A 17,927-nucleotide genomic window follows, 5' to 3' on the forward strand; every position below is an offset into this window, starting at 1 on the left:
CACCTTCTTCCTCAAACACTCTGGTTAAAATTCCACCTTCTGCACCTCCCATCCCATGTCACTGTTTATTTATTTCCGTAACATGTATCACTATCTGAAATATGATATGTTTTACTATTTTTATTGTTGGTGTCTCCATGAGGCAGGGGGTTTGCTCCTAATGCGTAGAAGAAGTATGCAGTAAGGGCTTAATATTTGTTGGAGAAATTAATAAATTCATGAAATCTGATTGTAACCTTCTTGAAAACAGATTTTTAGTCTAATTAGTTTTGTTTCTGTTAGAGTCTGAGTTTCGCGCTGAAAAATCATTAATCTACCATTCTGCTTCTGTAAAACCTACTTGCTCCTGCTTGCTACCCCCAACACAGAAACTCCTAAGTGACTACAACACCCATGTTCTGCATAAAATGATTACAGCCCCCAAGTTTTGCATGAAGCAATTATAACCCCCACATTTTGTGTGAACAAAATATGGCCCAGAGCCCAAACTGCCCAGATCCTGTTACATCAAAGATAAGAAAATGATATAACTCTTACTTGAGGCTTTTTGTACATGTCCTTGCTCAATCTTAATAATTTTCCACCCACAAACTTACAATATAAAAACTTTCTGTTTCAAAGGCTGACTGCTGCTCTCTGTGCCGCCTTTGGCGGTGCAGAGGGTAGTCGCTGGCCAGCTAATAAAGACTCCTGATTTGGCTCAATTCGGTCTTTAGGTGGTCATTTCTCGCATCTCAGACCATAACAGTTTCTTCAGCATATGTAACAGCAGGGCTGGATAAAAGCCTGTGGAAGGAGCACACAAAGGAGTGGAAGCATATTTACGTCTGGCGTCAGGGAGGGAGGGTGGATGCCGGGGCAGGGTGCGTGGGAACCAGCCTCCCCTTAAGGAAGCTTCACGAAGAACCCTCAGCAAGCCACATCCCAACCTGCCCCCCCCACCGCCCAGCCGGGCTGGTTGTGTCACTGACACGAGCTTGCACCTGCTGGGGGAAGGCTGTTTTGTTTCAGCAAAACATTGGTAGAATCTTATTTCCACAGTGCCTTTGGTGTCACGATGTGGTAAAATTCTTCATCGAAACTATCTTGCTTCGGAAAAATGTTCATATAAAGGTCTGGCTTCCAGGTAGATAATTAGGAGCTGAAGCCATGCTCTGGGTCACTGAAACAATAATTCCCGTTTGTTATTAGATTTATACTCAGACGTGAGCACATCATGATTATACTTATGATCACCATCTTGGCTTGAGAAAGGCAAAGCATATGGCTTTTTAGGAGAACTGCTAGAACGGTATTAATTTGCAAGGATACCCTCAATTAGTCTAACTCATTAATTTCCAGATTTAGCCCATGCAGGACACCTTCCTGGCTGAAGGCTAATAGGACCTGGGGTGTTACTGCATTCTCTCTGCACTAATTTGGCTCTTGGGCTCCCAGATGGTCTGTGGGGATGTCAGAAACTCTCTCCTGGCACCAGCAGGCAGAGCACATCTTGATATACTCTGTGTGGGACTAGAGTGACCCAGACGAGCCCGACAGAGAAAATTGAGTAGTGGTCTGTCTCTGGCAAATTTCCCTACCTTGGCTACTCTTGTTTCTAGAGCTGCTTTCTACACATCCACCCCTGCAGATAGCATCATGCTGCATCCCTTCCACCTGTTAATCCACCTCCCTGATTAGTAACGGCAAGGTGGCTGCTGCTACCTGCAAGGATACCAGCAAACTCTCCAACACAGACATAATGGACACATCTTCCCATCACCTGCTTCTCTCTGGCTTAGAGTAAGAAATCAGCAGATGAGGAAATAAGAGTCTTTTCCAGTCAGTCTCTCATCTGAGAGTTTTCAACCCCAGACTCTGCTTGCATCAGCTAGAAATTGCAGAGCACTTCAAAAGTGGTTCAGTTCGTACCCTATAAGCTATAAGCCAGCGGGACTCACTCCAGAGTGAAGCACATATGTCCCCCATAAAGGTCTCCATTCTGTTGTAATGTCCCAGCAGACACTAATAGCCTTGCAAGGGAGGATTTTTTGTATCTAACTTGAACAGTCTTTTAAAATGTAAGCCTTTTCTTCTTCATCAGTATTCAGGGACAAAGGAAATACTTTCAGTCTTTTGCATAATAACCCTCTAAATATCTGATGGTAACATTGTGGACAGAATGGGAATGGGGTCATATAAAGAGTGTGAGTGCTGGTTCTGTGACATGCTTGGTGACCCTAGTCACCTTCCTTATTGTACTCTGAGTCTCAGTTTATGCATCTGTAAAATGGGTGGGATGTGCTATTCATTCAGTAAATACTTACTGAGTTCCTATTAGAGGGCAAGATCTATGCTTGGTTATTGATAATAATGGTAGTTAACATTTACTAAGCACTTACTATGTGCCAGGCACTTTTTTCTTTTTTTACTATTTTAAATTGATTAACTCATTTAAATCTCACTGGAACCTTATTAGCTAGAGTACCCCTGCCTTTAACAGATGAATAAACTGAGGCAAGGGTGAAGTAACCTGCTCAAGATCAAGCAATTTGATGGTGAAGCAGGAATTTGAATGTGGGCTGCTGACTCCAGAGGCGAGGTTCTTCTGCAACTGGTCAGTCAGCCCTGATGCCTTCCAGGTGTTGGGGGACGGAGTAGTGGCCAAAAAGAGACTGGGCCCCTGGTCTCACAGAGCTCACTGTCTAGTGAGGTAGGCGGACACAGCACATCATTACAATAACAAACTGAGATGAATGTTCTGAAGGAAGGAAACATGGTGTTGTGAGTACGCCTAACACTGGCTCCTGCCCCCTTCTGTCCTGAGGAAGGGACACTTGATCTGAGATCTTTAGACTGCAAGGAGTTAATTAGTTGAAAGGAGTAAGAGCATTCTAGGTGATGGGGCCGACATGTGCAAAGGCCCCATGGTAGAAGTGGTAATGGTGTTGGAGGCACAAGGAAGGCAGTGAGGCTGGAATGCAGAGACCAAACAAAGGAGTTGGCAAGAAGGTTCTAGAGAAGTGGGCAGGGGCCACTCCATTTATTTCCTAATGTTCCTGTTAAGTATTTTTGTCACAAGAGAAATGGCAATCTATTAAAGTTTTAAGAAGGGCCCTTGATAAGATCAGATGTCTGTGTTGAAAATAACCATGTCCTTAACATGCCATGCAGATTAAGTGTGAAAATCCTTTCAGAAGTTGTACAGTGCTACAAGATCAGTGGTTTGAAATAAAGTAGGTTCAGGTCACTCTTCCCCTGTAGCTTCGCATCATCATGGTGTCACCCCTTGAACATTCTGGGATTACATCCCTCCTGGTCAATCCGATACAACTGGATTCAAGAGCTGCATACAAGGTGATTTGAGGGGTGTCAGCAAAGCAGCTCGGCCACAATATTTCTGTTAGTGAAACTGGCACAACCTAAACTTCCAGCATCCGTCAATGTCTCTGTTACTGTACAAACGTTATCAGTTCAAGTCCACCACGTTAGTGGTAGATCAGATCACTTTAATTAGTGCTGGAGCCCTGTAGAAGTGGCGACCACGATGGAAAACTTCCGGTTGTGGACGGGATATAAAAAACTTAGACAAGAGGACGATGCCCAGACCAGCCAAGGAAGGTCACGAGGAAGAGGTGAGCCCGCTGTGCACGGCCGTCGGCTGAAGCCAACCTCTTCCCCGTTAGCAAGGTCCAATCCTGGCATGGGGCGGGGGGCTTGTACTGAAGAGGACAATTCTTTCCCAAAGAACTGTCCCACAATAACTCCAAAATACAGAATTAAAGATTATGATGCATCTTTGCTAGGGAGGAAGTGATTTAGCAATTTATTCCAAATCTGCAGCCTTGCTATGTTTTAATTCAAAATAACTTTTCAGATACACAAAGACCAATAGAGTAAGTGTCCCCCATCAGTATGCTGAAAGCAGAGGTCACAGGTAGTTCACTACATACTAAGCACCCAGTGTACGGCCATGTACGCTGGGGGTCTCCCTGGCTCCCTGACTTACAGACCATGTGGAATGATGGGATACAATGAGTCTTCCGCCAGAGGGCGGAGGCTGGGAAGGCCTTCTGGAAAGGCAATGCTTCTGTCCTCAGCCTTGAATCCGTCCCCTTCCCTACTGAACTGCAGGTTGTTCCATTTGACTCCCTCGGTCCCTCTTTTCTCACAGCAAGGGGGGCCCTGGGCACCCCTTTGTGGGCTCTGCTAATCTCAGTGTCTCTCACCTTGGGCCTTGACATCGTCCACCACGGGGCACGGTGTCTTCACGATCACATCGCTTGGCCTGGAGCGTCGCCCTGTGTTGTCCACTCCCCACAGCGTGAACCTGGCCAGGAGAGGGAAGGGCATGGTTATCAGACAGTGTGGCTGCAGGCCACCAAGCCGAGCAGAAAGCATGCAGCCTCGAGCCTCTCACTGCTTCCTGTGGGTCTGGGGTTGTAACTCGCTGTCTTGGGTGTATTGCATGACAGAAAGCACCAGGGCATAGGGCACTGGTTCTGCAAGGGGTCTGAAGACCAGTAGCACCAGCATCACCTGGGAACCTGTGAGCAGTGACAATTCTCAGGCCCCACCCCAGACATAATGAATCAGAAATTCTGGGGATGGGGACCAGAACTCTGTGCTGTACCAAGCCATCCAGGTGATGCTGAGGCCAGTTCAATTTTGGCAACCGCTGAGCTGAGGGAAAGAGTACATATCTTTGGAAACAGATGGTCAGAACTTGAGTCTGAAGCCATACGGAGTTACAGTTAACTCCTGGGAGCTTTATTTTCTCTTATCTGTAAGACAGAGATGAGAGGACAGTAAGACTACTTGTAAGTCATTGTGAGGATGAAATGAGATAACAACGCACAGGAAGACCTGGATCATAATATGATTCATGACACCACGTAAATCACATTAGTTCCCTTCTGTTCTGTCCTGTGCTCAGTTGATACCTCTATGGAAAGGACAGAGGACAATTTCCTTCTTTAAAGTGAGATGCAAGGCAGCCCTAGCAGAGGGTCTCTTGGCTTGCCCGTGGCCAGACACTTCATCTCTTACATGCAGCTCCCGTGCCCCCCTGAGACACTACCCACTGCAGACCAGGAATCCAGAGTGGAAACATCGTGATCCCCCAACAGTGTGAAGATAAGATTCTAAGAGCCCTCCCAGGAAGAGGATGGAAATCTGGCTCTCAGACCCAAGGGCGGAAGGTAAAACTCCGCCCTTGGGTTCTTGAGCTGCATGGAGAGGAAAAGAGGCACTCTGGGTGCTGCTCTTCAGGGGGAATCTGAGCATAACTGTGGCAATCAGCTCTGGTGTCTGTGTGTCCAGGGCTCTGGTAAGCAGCCCCGTCAGCCTAAAGGAAATCATTAAGGCTGCCTTTCCTGTCACTTTCCTTCCTGCTGTGCTGCCACAGGAGGCTGCATTTATTGGCAAATATGGATCTTCTTTCCTCTTGGCGGAGTCACAGGGAGGAAGAGAGGTGAAAGGGAGGGAGATACCCCAAGACAGAGTGGCAAATGTCAGCTGGGCTTGAAACAGGTGAACTGGTGAAATAGAAAAGAAATAGAAATTGCCTAATGATTCTGCCAAGAAATGTGTGTTTCTCTCAACAGAGAATAGACAACCTGGCTCCACCACTCCCTCCTTCACACTGACACCCGAAGAATGGTCAGTGTGAGAGCCTGGGCACCCCAAGATGCCATTTTTCCTCCCTCTTGCTTCCCCAAATCCTCAGGCTGGACTCATGGGGGCCTCACCCAGAGAGGCTCCATCCTGCCAGGAACCCTGAGGACGCAGAGTGTGCTGAGCGGCCCAGGCTCAGGGCGGCAGACCACACCACACCTGCTGGACTCCACAGGACTCCCCCAGCCTCCCTCCTCGCTGTGGGGCCAGGGCCAGGTGCTCAGCTTCCCCTCCTACCTGCACAAGGTGGTTCAATCCATTGCACCGGTCTCCCACCACGAGCCTGCTCCTGTGTTCTGACCAATGTTCTTGCCTGGTGCTAAACCCCACCCTGACCTTGCTCCGAAACCCAGGAACCTGCACAGTGCTCACCCCACCCTGCCTCTCCTCCAAGGTTTGAGCAGGCCCCTGGCACCCACCCCCACACAGCTTCCCAGTAGCAGCCTGGACCCCTAGCGATGGCAGCCATGGAAACTTCCATCATCTGGCCCGACGTGCCTTATCAGCTTCTTGGTGCTGTTTCTAGAACTGTGATTGAGGCCACCGAACCCTGCATCTGATCAGCCCTGTGTAAAGCCAGCTCTGTTTCTGAGTCCAATCCCATAATCCAGTCTCAGGTCAGGTGCCAACTTCCTCCTCTGCCCATCTGTCCTAAGCCACCTGAGCTGAGGTCCTCAGGGATGGGCCCAGAGGTCCCACAGGGCAGACTCCAGACTTGCACCTGGTGGTCTGATTCCCACAGGGAACAAACTTTCTCCTCACACCGGTGTTCCCTCCATTTAGTTGGAGGTGAGGAAGCCTGAAGACTTACAATGTCATACAAATCTTGGTAGAACCGTCCTCTAGCGGCCTGAGTATGTCCCCTTCTCCCGCTAGAGATTCCAAAAATAGGGCCCTGTCACTCGGTCTTTCTGGAAGAGTCTTCCCTGAGCCTGGTTCCAGCAGTCAGTTCTCATCTGAGTCAGGAGATACAAAGCCTCGTTCTCCCCCAGGCTGACTTTCTAGGGCCAGCACGGTCCTGGCCCTGTGCCCTGGCCCCCACAGTTGGCTCCCCCTCTGCCTTCAGGGCCTGCCCGCAGGCTGCGCATGTGATTCCTCGTGTCTGAGCCCAGGCCTGCTCTCCACCACCAAGACCGGCCTGTCAGGTGCCCTGGCCCCTGTGTGTCCCACCTTGCTCTGGCTCTCCCTGTCGGCTGCCCAGAGCCCCGTGTGAGGCCTTGGAAGGCAGGGCTGCAGCCTGGCTACCCACAGACAGGCTACCTGATGCCGCCTGCCAGTACTTAAAGGGTCACCTGCCCTAGACTGTCTATGGCTGGGTTCCAGCCACCTTTTGTAGCCCACCCTTATTTAATCCGTGATCTTTAATTTCTAGCTGTTTCCCTGGACTATGGTGGGAAATGTCCTGCGTCTCAGGTACCAAACTGGTTGTCAAATGGACCTTCCTGTCAGTCAGTCCCCGACCCACCCCCGAGGCTGTCCCAGCTCTGCTTTGTGGCCTGTCATGCTGTAAGTTCCAGCTAAGCTGTTTGTGGGACAAAACATGCTATGCTCATTAATTCTCACATTCCCCTAATGGGGCAATTAGTGCAAAATTTAGGTTCCTAAGCTCTTACCATTTTTGATAGCATATTTTATTTTTATAGGAAGCAGGTATTATGAAAGGACATGCTTCACACAACCTTCTGAACAGGGATGGGGCTTGGCCTAAGAGCCACTCCTCCACAGTGCGGCTCCCGGCCCTGAAAGAGCAGCTGAGCTATGCACCACGGAGGCCCCGGGAGCCTGTCACACAGTTTCACGTGGAAATGCCACGTGCGGTCACTTAGGGAAGGCCTTCTCCGTTTATTACTAGCAATACTGTTGCCACCATCGAGCCCCCCTGGGACAGTCAGAGGGTTAGCTGGGGTTACCGGGCAGACGCGATAAGCTCTGCGCCCGGTTTGGAGGGCTCCTGTGTAAGGACATTCACAGCCTCGTCCAGAGCTCCCGGGCATCTTCCGCCGCTGAGGGCTGGGACTGTCCTGCTCGTGGTTAGAGACTTGGTGACGGCCCTGAGCGGGCTGCGTGCCTGCGCAGCGACACACACCAGCCCAGCTCCAGCGTCCGGGCTCAGAGACCTGACGCTCCAGTCACATGGAAGACCCTTAAAACGCCTGTCAAGAGCCGGCGCTCTGTCTGCTGCCTTCCCGCTTCCCCCCCAGGCGTGGCGGTCTCTGCTGATCCCTTCACTGTGCTCCCTTTCCCGGAGTCACCTGTGTGCCGTCACTGCCAAAAAGACAGCAGCTCCCCCGTGAGCACTGCTGTGCTGAGGGGAGGAAGGCGGGAAAGCTGGCAGGTCACCTCCCCACTCTGGCCTCAGTGTCCTCATCTGTGGGATGCAGATGTTGGACCAGCACACTTTCCGATCCCTGTCAGCGAGGGGCTCTGAGCTGTTTCCGTGCCGCGGCCCTTGTCCGAGCGATGCAGTCACAGGACAAAGACGCAGCGAGCCAAGCGCAGCCCTGGCTCTGCGGGTCTCAGGCGGGCAGCCAGCTCCATGCTGCAACGTGAGGCGATGAGACCCCGCTGCCAGGTCCCCACGGGAACCTGGAGAGGCCTGGAAGCGGACACCCCAAACCAGGAGCTGTGTGACGCTGGAGAAGTCACTCATACTGTTGAACCCCGCTCTCGCGGAGCCCGGCGATGCTCAGAGACGCCACGCACAGTGCTCCGTCAGCAGAGGCCGCCTCCCTCCCATCTCACGGCAGGAAAACTTAGCTGCAGAAAATGTGTCTTGCTCACAGTCACTCGGTGGTTAGCAACAAAAGCAGGCTGGGCCCGTATTCTCAGCAGAGCCGTCCTCGGCGGCCCGCCTCCCCGACCCTTCAGCAGGAGGACGCGCTGCCGGGCCGCTCGGCCTCGTCCTGTGATCTGCAGCGCCACCTGGCGGGGCTGGCCGCTTCTCCCTCCCCAATTCAATACCCAACATTGAAAGTTCTTGTTCGACAAGACACAGGAGGGCAACACTGGAAGATCATCAAGGACAGCAGGGGTGGAGGAAGGTACTGGCCTCAGTCTTTGACAAGAAACTTAGCCAAATCAGGCCGATATGAGGAGGGTGCCAGGGCGGGTAACAGCTGGCACTCCAAACACAACCACGCCAGGCTCTCGCTCATAGGAAACTAAGATTCCTAACTGTAATACCAGTTGTAACTTAGTCACAGCTTAGGGAGTATTGAGCCCTTATTATAAATGACAATTCCTGTTTCACTGAGTTTGCGACGTCTTGCAGCAGGTTAAGTGGCCTGCACTCCCAAAGCCTTTCCCCTCCCCATGAAGGGCCACAGTGGCATCAAGAGAGCTAATGAGGGTTATGGCATTGGTGCCATCACCCAAACAGTAGGCAGACATCCATGGTCTCAGTATTATCACCTGTGTCTATATTTACTGTCCAGATCCGCCAGAATGTCACTTGTCTTATGTATTTTACTTCCATAGTGCCTGGCCCATAGTTACATCTCGTTTCTATATTGAAGATATTCAGCCTGAGCCTCCAAGTTCATCTTGCAATCAGTGCCACTCCAAGTTCTAGTGCTTTTCATCTTTGAACTCTTTAACTGTGGAAATGGAAATGATTTAGTCTGGAAACCTTGGCTCTATTCTTGTGACCTGATCTGTAAACTGTTAAATATTTTTCATACCGATGGGGTCAAAAGGTCCCAGAACTACATCACTATGAATTCTGCCTCAGCGCCCAGATTCTTCCATCATGACCTAGATTCTATCACTATCTCTCCTCCTTTGGCATCTTTTATATCTCTGCTTCACAAATATTTTACAAGGGTTCCCAGAGCACAGGGAAAAATGGGGGAGAGTTCACAGACAGAATAGGGCTGTTCCAAGTGCCATGATATAGTTCACTGTATTTTCTTTACAGAAAAATGCTGACCATATCTAGCCTCTATAAATTATTTCAATGCCACTGGAGTTAGCTTTCTAAAGCAGAGTTCTTGCTATTCTCCTTTCCTCAAAAAAAAAAAAAAAAAAAAAAAAAAAAATTAATAGTCTCCTCTGAATTTCAGCATTCATTCAATTTTCCCAGTCTCACTTTCTTCCTTTTGCTTTTACTCACCACCTGCTTCAGCCCTTCTGGACTATTTGCTACTTACCTTCCTGCTGCTTCGCTTTTGCCTTTGCTTTTTCCTGAGCCTGTGTGCCTTTTCCAGCATTACTCTGCTATTGAAATTCTACACAGCCCAGTTTAGATGATACCCACTCTAGTTGGAATTAATTACTTCTTTCTTCTCTCTTCTACAACATGCTCCTTGCTCTTCTATCTAACATGGATTTCATTCTGCCTATGTTAAAGTTAGTTTTTTATATGTTTCTCTCTATGTTGCAAACTCCTTGAGGGACAGGACAGTTTTATCTTTCAAGAACCTTCCCACTCCTATGCCTACGCACTCAAGAAGTTTCTTTATAATGCCAATTGGGATAAGACCTTGGAGACTCAACAACTTTTACCAGATCTCTAAGGGAACTTGAGTAACAACAAGAAACCAGTGCAAAGCCCTGGGACTTCGAGGGTAAGGAGTCACTAATCAGGTGTGTATTGTGTTACTCACATGTAAATGGTGTCGGGTTCTAGGCATCGTATGATCAGAGAGATGGTGGTGAGCTGCTTGTCTGGCACCTGAGATGGCATGGCACAAGGAGATTTTGCTCCAGAGATGATGTCATCCACAAAGCTCAGCACCGTTTCTGCCCAGAGGGGAAGGAATGGAAAAGGTGTGAGAAATAGCAGTGGCCAAGCAGTGAGGAGATGGCATCAACTTGATGGGACTTAACACTAAAATTGCCTGGTCCCCAATCTTCTCAAATTCCTGGTGGAGAAAGGAGACCTAGAAGGAAAGGTCTTTTCTGGCTGTTTCATATTTAACCAATCAATTTAGAGCCATTTGTCTAGAGTTAGTTCGGAAACAACTAAGGCAAGATGCACACACCACATCTGTGAGCTCTTTCATAAAATGTTTCTGGCAGGGACAGAGAACAGTGGTCACTGCCATATCTTAGCAATACCTGTGCATATAGAGAAAGGGACCCAGAAGGAGTAGGCAGTTCTCTGTGCCTGAAGGCAGCTACATATGTCCCCAAGCCTCAGTGACAGGTTCACCAGAAGCTATTTGCCTTGAATTAGGTTGTGGATGCCACCATTCTGCTGCTGACCACATCTCATGTGTAAGTTTTAGGAATTATTTATGTTATTTCCTATGTGTAGACAGTGAAATACTAAAACATGGAACATTTTTCATGGAGTGTCTCCACCCTTTTAAGGTTTCCCTCTTCTAGCTGTACCTGATAAAAGCAGAGTTTGCTTTAGGACAGGACATGGGGCAAGGCATCTGTTGGCACATGCTTTTGCCAGGAGGGGGGTTATTAGCAAAGGAATTTTTTTTTTCTGTAATCATGGCAGTGGTTAGCAGAGAATTGTTTCCTAAATGTGGACTAGGATAACTAGTGTACTGTATTGTTGTTCCTTTGTGAATGTGCCTAGAGGCAATGAAATGGACACCTCTTTTATAAACAAAAAGAAAAGCAAAATCAAAACAAGACTTTGTGCAGTTGCTCACCATGCAAAAAACTCTTAAACAGACAAGATGGTTGCTTCTTGGAAGAGACAACAGCTTCCTTTCTCCCTGCTCCTCCTGCACTGCCCTCTGATACTGAGGACCTGGGGCAAAGCCACGAGGCAGTGCATTTTTCTTTTGTTTACTTTTTACCACCTTGGACCAAGACTAGCCCGTGAAGTAGAGGATGCTCACCTGTCTCCACTTTAGAGTGGTCCATCCTGTCAGTGACTTTCTCCTGGCGGAGGAGGTAATCTACAATCTGCACCCCGATTGGTGGCTCTGAGTGTTCCCATTCCAGGACCACGAGGGTGCTGCTGGGCTCATAAACCGTGGAGAGTCTCAGGCTGTTGCAGACAGAAAGAACATGAAACTGAGGACCCAACCATGATCTACGCTGGGCACTGGTCACCTTCTCAAGTGTTGCATCGTAAACTCTTCTCTCTTAACCAACTACAAAAAGGATCTCTTTGAGGGCTGGTCTTGCTCACTAGATAGTAAGGTTCTTGAGGACCTCTGACATCTATGTTTTATCCATCAAATACCTGTTATACATTAGCAACTCAACTGTTATTTGTAAATAAACAAGTAGGTGAGCAAAAATGAATGAATATCTGCATGTTACGTGGGTCAGAGGAGGGGGCTTTGGGGGTAGTATTACTTTATATAGCTTGAAAATATTATAATTTCTGGCTTTCCTCTTGAAAAATATTCTGAGAATGTCTATGTAATGCCCATATAAGACCTATTGACAGTGGTGTTCAGCAGAACCTCGCACTGGTAAGGCCACAGTTACTTTAGCTTCTGTAACATTATCAGGATTTGCCCTGCTGGTCAGCGGGGTGGGGACCCTGGCTTCCCCTCTTGCTGTGGGTACTAACCTGTATTTCCCCTGGGCCACAGGCTGGCTGGGCCTTGGAACAGGCTCCGTTTGGAAGTAATGCTGTTAGGGGGCTTCCCTGGGCAAAAAGTTGACCACATGTCAAGTTCTCCTTGGGTGATATCAGCACCTGCTTGCTCAGGTTCTGATTCAGTTTCTGTCTCTGTTCTTGGGTGTCTATGAATACCCTGGTCCCCGATTCCAGTCTTTGCTTGCTTTTCCCAATTCATCGTCTCCTCATTCTTTGTAAGTTGTCCATTTTGACCACTGTCTTGCCTTGCCATCTCAAGCCTCTTTGTACCTTGTATAAACTTAATAATTATTGTTGACATTCACTGGTCTGGATCTCCTAACTGTCCAAGTGGTTTCAATTCGCTGCCTTGTTCTGACTTCTTGTATGTGTCTCAGGTTTCCCTCCTGCTTCCAATTTGCTGTTTCTTCCTAGACCACTGGATTCTGGGAATTTTCCCAGTTCCTGCTCACTCCAGCCTCCCCGCCTGACAAGCACCCTGCCATTCACCTCATCCTTCGTTCCCATATCTCATGACCACCCCCATTCCTGGCCCTCCTTCTCTCCACTGGGCTCACAGAATCAGTCAGCTCACAGAATCCACTCGGCTCAGAGAATCACTGGGCAAGATACTGTGAGTGAACCATACCAAACCATCTGCAATCTTCAATTTCAGTTCAACATACATCAATGAAGCACCCACCACTTGTAAGGATGTGCTCAGTGCTGGGCATGCACTGGTGCACAAGTCCACCCCAGCCCTTTCTCCTGTGGAGCTTAGTGGGCAATGGAAATATGGAATTATACATATGAGTTAGAATAATATGTGATAAGAGCTTCAACGAGACATTATAGGAGGCTATGGGAGCAATAGTAAGGAATTCAACTAGTGGGAAAATAATACAAACCACATGCTCTTCTGCAAGTGGCTTACTAGGAAGGAGTGAATAGTTTGCATATGACATTAAAGATGGAATAGACTCAAAACAGTGCAGATATTGACAAACTCATTAATTAGAGTCATATGCAGGGTGCTATTTTGAAGAAAAAGCATTAGGAAGCTTAAGTAAGGAAGACTTAAGACTTTCTGAGAACTCAATTTCTGTGAAAATATGACTAAACTCAGCCTCTTCTGAGAAACAGCACTGTATATGATTACATGGATTTGTGTAAACTAGAGTGCATTTCTATTTCCTACTGAAACTAAGGTCTGCCACTGAAGGAAGAGATCAGAATTGACAAGAAAAGTAAAGTCCTTAATGTTCATTTCCTGTTTATGAAAATTTAGCCCCATTTGATCTTTTGCTATGACATTTAGTAAATGCAGGTTTAGAAATTAAATAAGCCCTAGGACATAATGACTGGACCTTGTGTCTAACTGATAACTGTTTGATAGCTTCAGTGTTAGGTTTCAAAGGTAGTTTTCTTACCTGGTCAATCAGCCTAATATCACCAGGTTCTCCTAGTGGCTTCCTCTCTAACAAATGAAATGACTTTTATTAACAGTGAGCTTGCTTCTCTTTTAATTCAAAAGACACAAGTCGTGACTATAAGGAGCAAGAAGCCAATGGATGGCGCATCTAAAACCACCTACACAGAGACGGAAGACTGCAGACAAGAGAGGACATTGGCTTGTAATGACACTCTACTATTGCATTCTCCTCTTCCTCAGTTTCCTTCTTGCTCCAATCCTAGCTCTCTAATGCCCACCTGCACCTGCGTGAAGCAGGCCAGAGGGTAGCCTCCCACTGGCTGGTTTCTTCCTGCAGTCCCTCGCTCCTGCTTACTCAGCCCTCCAGTGATGCAGAGCCTGCCTCTTGCTTCGGGCTTTCTTTGCCTTACCGGCAAAGGGCTCATGCTCTTCCAGCTTGTCCTACCAGCACTTTTTATTAGTCATGATATTTCTGTGGCTTCACTCTTGTGGCCAATGCCATATTAGAGGCCAAGAGGGGCTCCTGTCTCAGGTCCCGGCCCTCAGCTTGGCCAATTCCGTTTAGTTTTCCCCTGTGGAGAAGGAAATGGGGCATGTTCATTCTCAGGCACCTCTGCAGCACTCCACCTTCTTTACCCCTCAAATGCAGACACCCCCTAATGGTCATCTCCAGCTTTCTGCTCTTGCCACTTGATACTTGTTCAGAGCATCCTTTCCCATAGCTGTGGCTGCATCTCTCATTTCTTTGGTGCTGATGGAGATCTTCTTATCTCTAGTGTTTAGTTTTGTGCAGAGCTCCAGACTGTCTTTCTGCACACTGAACATCTCTGCAGAACAACCCACTATCATTCCAAGGCAAGCCCACATGGAGCTGGCCTCCTCCGCAAACCTGCATGTCCTTTCGTGCCTTTTTTTTTCATCTGTGGCCCATTCATCTTAGTAGCCAATGAGGGCATAAGTCTCACATTCAGTCACCACTACTCCTTCCTCCTCACCCCCACCATCAGTCAGTCACCAAATCCTGTTGGTTCTATCCCATATCATCTCTCAGTTTTATCCTCTCTGTACTATAATGGCTAAGAATGTGGCTGTTAGCCATGGCTCTGCTTCCTGCTCTGTCACCTTGGAAACGTTCTTTAATCCATTTGGATCTACCTCCTCGTCTATTACATGGGCAGCATCTGACCGCTCAACACTGCCCGGCACCCAGTAAGTGTTTGATAAGTGGCTATGCTGTTGGTCTAGATAAGGTCTCAGTACAGATCTCTCACTTATTCCATGGCAACAGCACTTTTACTACAATTATCTTCTAGCTATGCTGTCCTATTTTCTCTGCCTGCAAGAAGTTCAAGTGCCACCTCCTCCATGAAGCCTTTATCACTGCCCAAATTCAGACTTGGCCATTCCCTCTTCACACTTTCTTTAAATGCCTCTTGTTCCATTCATCACATCATCTCTTCTATGGAAGCAACCTGCATGCCTACCTCCCCTGGTAGATTGCAAGCTCCCTGAAGGAGCTTTGTCATACTCTTATTTCTGTTCCCCAGTACCCAGCCTATTGATCTGCAAATAGTAGACAGTCAGTGTTTGCTTGCAAGTTGATGCTGAGGCAGACATGCAAGAGAGGCAGGGAAAGGAAGCGTACACAGGCTGTGGGAGGGGCGCACAGGTGGGGAGTCCGTCGGCTCCAAAGGCAGTGGAGTCACATCGACACCAGTCCTCGATGACGTCTCCTGTCCCTGAGCACCAGAGAGAGCTCATGGTGGCCTCCTGCAAGAGCTGCATGAGAGAGCAGGGAAAAGAGTGAGTGCTGGGAAGACAGGGCTGGCCTATTAGAACCAGGCGGCAGAGCGCCGAGGATCTGCATAACCCAAAATGATTTCCAGGTTGTATCCCCACTTCACCACTTGGGGATCTAAAATTATTACTCCAGGAGATTGCTTCTGGGAAGCCAAAGCCTCGTAGGACTTCTGGGCTGTCTCTCTCCCTTTAGCACAACAGTTTGTTCCTGTCACCTGGGAAGCAAGTCACATTCCACCCACCATCTCCCTCATTTTCCACTGCATCATTCCACAGCTCAGGCTCCAGGAACAATGACCTCTCTACCACTCGTCTTCCAGGCAGCCACTCTTCCCTCTGCTCAGAGGCACCTAGCCCCTCCCAAATGCCTCTCTGTGCACCCTTGCCTGCCCTCCCTACCCTGTCCTAGTAACCCCTTGCATTCCCTCATGCCTTGTGTCCTGCAAACGATAGTTACACAATTCCACCTTGGGTTGTGACCGGGCATTAGACGTTTCTTTCTTAGCAGACCATGAACAGGAGAAGTGACACATGCTAAGAATTATGCTCTGGACAGTCTGCCTTGGGTGAGAGCTCCAGCTTTGCCGGTTACTGCCCTGTGGCCTTGGGCAAGTTACATGAACCCAGTTTCCTCAAAGACAAAATGAGATAAAAATAACACTTTCCTAATAGAGTTGCTATGACAATTAAATAGAATAATGTATGCCAAAAGAAATGATATGCATAGCACCTGCTACACATTAGTCACCTTTAAATGCTGCAATTATTATTGTCTTTGAATAACGGAGTTGAGTCTTATGTAGAACTTTGTAACTATCACAGAGCCTGGCAGAATTCTTTGCATGTAGTGGTTTCATAGAGATATTTAAATACTATTAAATAAAGGACAAAAGAACAAAATTAGGCTAGCGAGGTAACAGAACTTGTAACAGGGCGATTCCCTGGTGATCCTGATGGGGTGCTGACCCCTCCGTGGGGCCCTGCTGCCTTGATCCTGGCCCAGGGGAAGGGGGGTGGGGTCTGCTGCAGGGTGCCCAGCTGGTCCAAGCTGCCCATGGTCAGAACTTCCCCTCTGGGTTAACTCAGCATCTGCAGCTGAGACTGTTGCCTATGATTCTCTGCTCTACTCTACTCTCAGCACACGCACCCCTCATGGGTAAATCAGAGAAAGGAAAGCTAGCTCTCCTGGAAAAGTTTAGACCAAAACATTAAAAAGAGAGAGAGAGGAGAGAGAGAAGAGGTAGATAAAGAATGAAGAAGAAATAAAGAAAAGAAAAAGAAAGGAAAAAAAGGTAACTCTACAAAAATCAAAATGATCCAACCTAAAGCCAGTATCCTAGGTTCCATTCTTTCAGAACGTAAGGAATATAAGCCACCTTGCATTAGAATAGTTGGAACAAGGGACCATACCAACCCCCTCCCCAGATTGGGAGCCCCTAGGGAATGGGAACCAATTCTCAATCGTAACTACAACTTGTGCAGGGTTTTATAATTTATAAGGCCCTTGCAGATGCTAACACTTTGACAAACAGTTATCATGATTCACAGTGGAGGAAGCTGAGAGTCAAAGAGGTGAGGAGACTTGCTCAGTTCACAGGCTAGTGAACGAGGCAGTTCCAGATGACTCACTGGGCATCTTGGGCTCCTTCCATCACGCACTCTTAACAAAAGCTGCACCCACTGGCTCCAGGCATAAAGCCTGGTGCACAGAAGGTGCTTACTGTATGCTTTTGCCTGAAGGAACCAAATTCAAATCAAAAGGTGCATTGTTTAAAACTAGGAAAAAAGAGTTTATCTGAGGTAGGCAGAATAAAAAAGAAGTTATGACTGCTGCCTTAAGGAGACTTCAATCAACAATTATTCAGTAAGCATCCACAAGGGGCGGGTTAACTGCATTGACCATTAAGCACACAGTGATGCACAAGACACACATGGCCCTTGTCTGCACAAATCTTACAGTCACACAATAAACAAACAAACAAAAGTTACACAAATAACTGAATAGCCACACCTGCGCTAAGGACTTCAAAGGAAAAGGCTGAAGGCATAGGGTGGTGGGAGGGATAAGGAAGGGTGGCAATCTTATAGAGGGCTTTGGGGAGGCCTCCATGAGGATGCACCTTTTATCTGAGCTTTGGGGGATGCATCAAAAGTTATTTGGTCACAAAAGTTGGAGTAGCATTTTAGGCAAAAAAAAAAAAAAAAAAAAGGCAATATGAAGATGGCAAGCCCAGATGAAACTTGACTTCTAAAATAAACTGAAGAAGGTTAGTCTAGAAGAGACACAGTGCGGGGCAAAGAGACACTCAGCCAGTGAGAGGCAGGCAGGGGTAGAACACAGAGCCTTGGGGGCCATGGTAAGGCAGGGTCACATTTCAAGAGCAATGGTAAGTCATTAAAGTATTTTAAACAGTGGAGTAACATGATCAGATTTTTAATGCAAAGAAGTAAGGACCAACACCTATGATGACAACCATTTTAAATACCATTTCTTCAAAAGCTTTAACTTTCCACCTTTGATTCACACCATGAGAGTTCCTACTC

At 47.7% G+C, this 17,927-nt stretch overlaps 1 protein-coding gene across 2 annotated transcripts in view; it reads right to left on the minus strand.

Moving 5' to 3' along the window:
• Positions 1-17,927, minus strand: part of ASTN1 (astrotactin 1) — a 308,529-nt gene that overhangs the window by 15,067 nt on the left and 275,535 nt on the right. For both annotated transcript variants that reach the window (XM_069478389.1, XM_069478388.1), the window contains exons 18-21: positions 15,229-15,362; positions 11,457-11,608; positions 10,260-10,395; positions 4,209-4,309 (exon numbers count right to left, since the gene is read on the minus strand). In XM_069478389.1, coding sequence (XP_069334490.1) covers positions 4,209-4,309; positions 10,260-10,395; positions 11,457-11,608; positions 15,229-15,362 — 523 coding nt within the window. The remainder of the gene's footprint in view (positions 1-4,208; positions 4,310-10,259; positions 10,396-11,456; positions 11,609-15,228; positions 15,363-17,927) is intronic.

This window comes from Eulemur rufifrons, chromosome 8 (assembly GCF_041146395.1).
Source record: "Eulemur rufifrons isolate Redbay chromosome 8, OSU_ERuf_1, whole genome shotgun sequence".
NCBI classification, from domain to species: domain Eukaryota; kingdom Metazoa; phylum Chordata; class Mammalia; order Primates; family Lemuridae; genus Eulemur; species Eulemur rufifrons.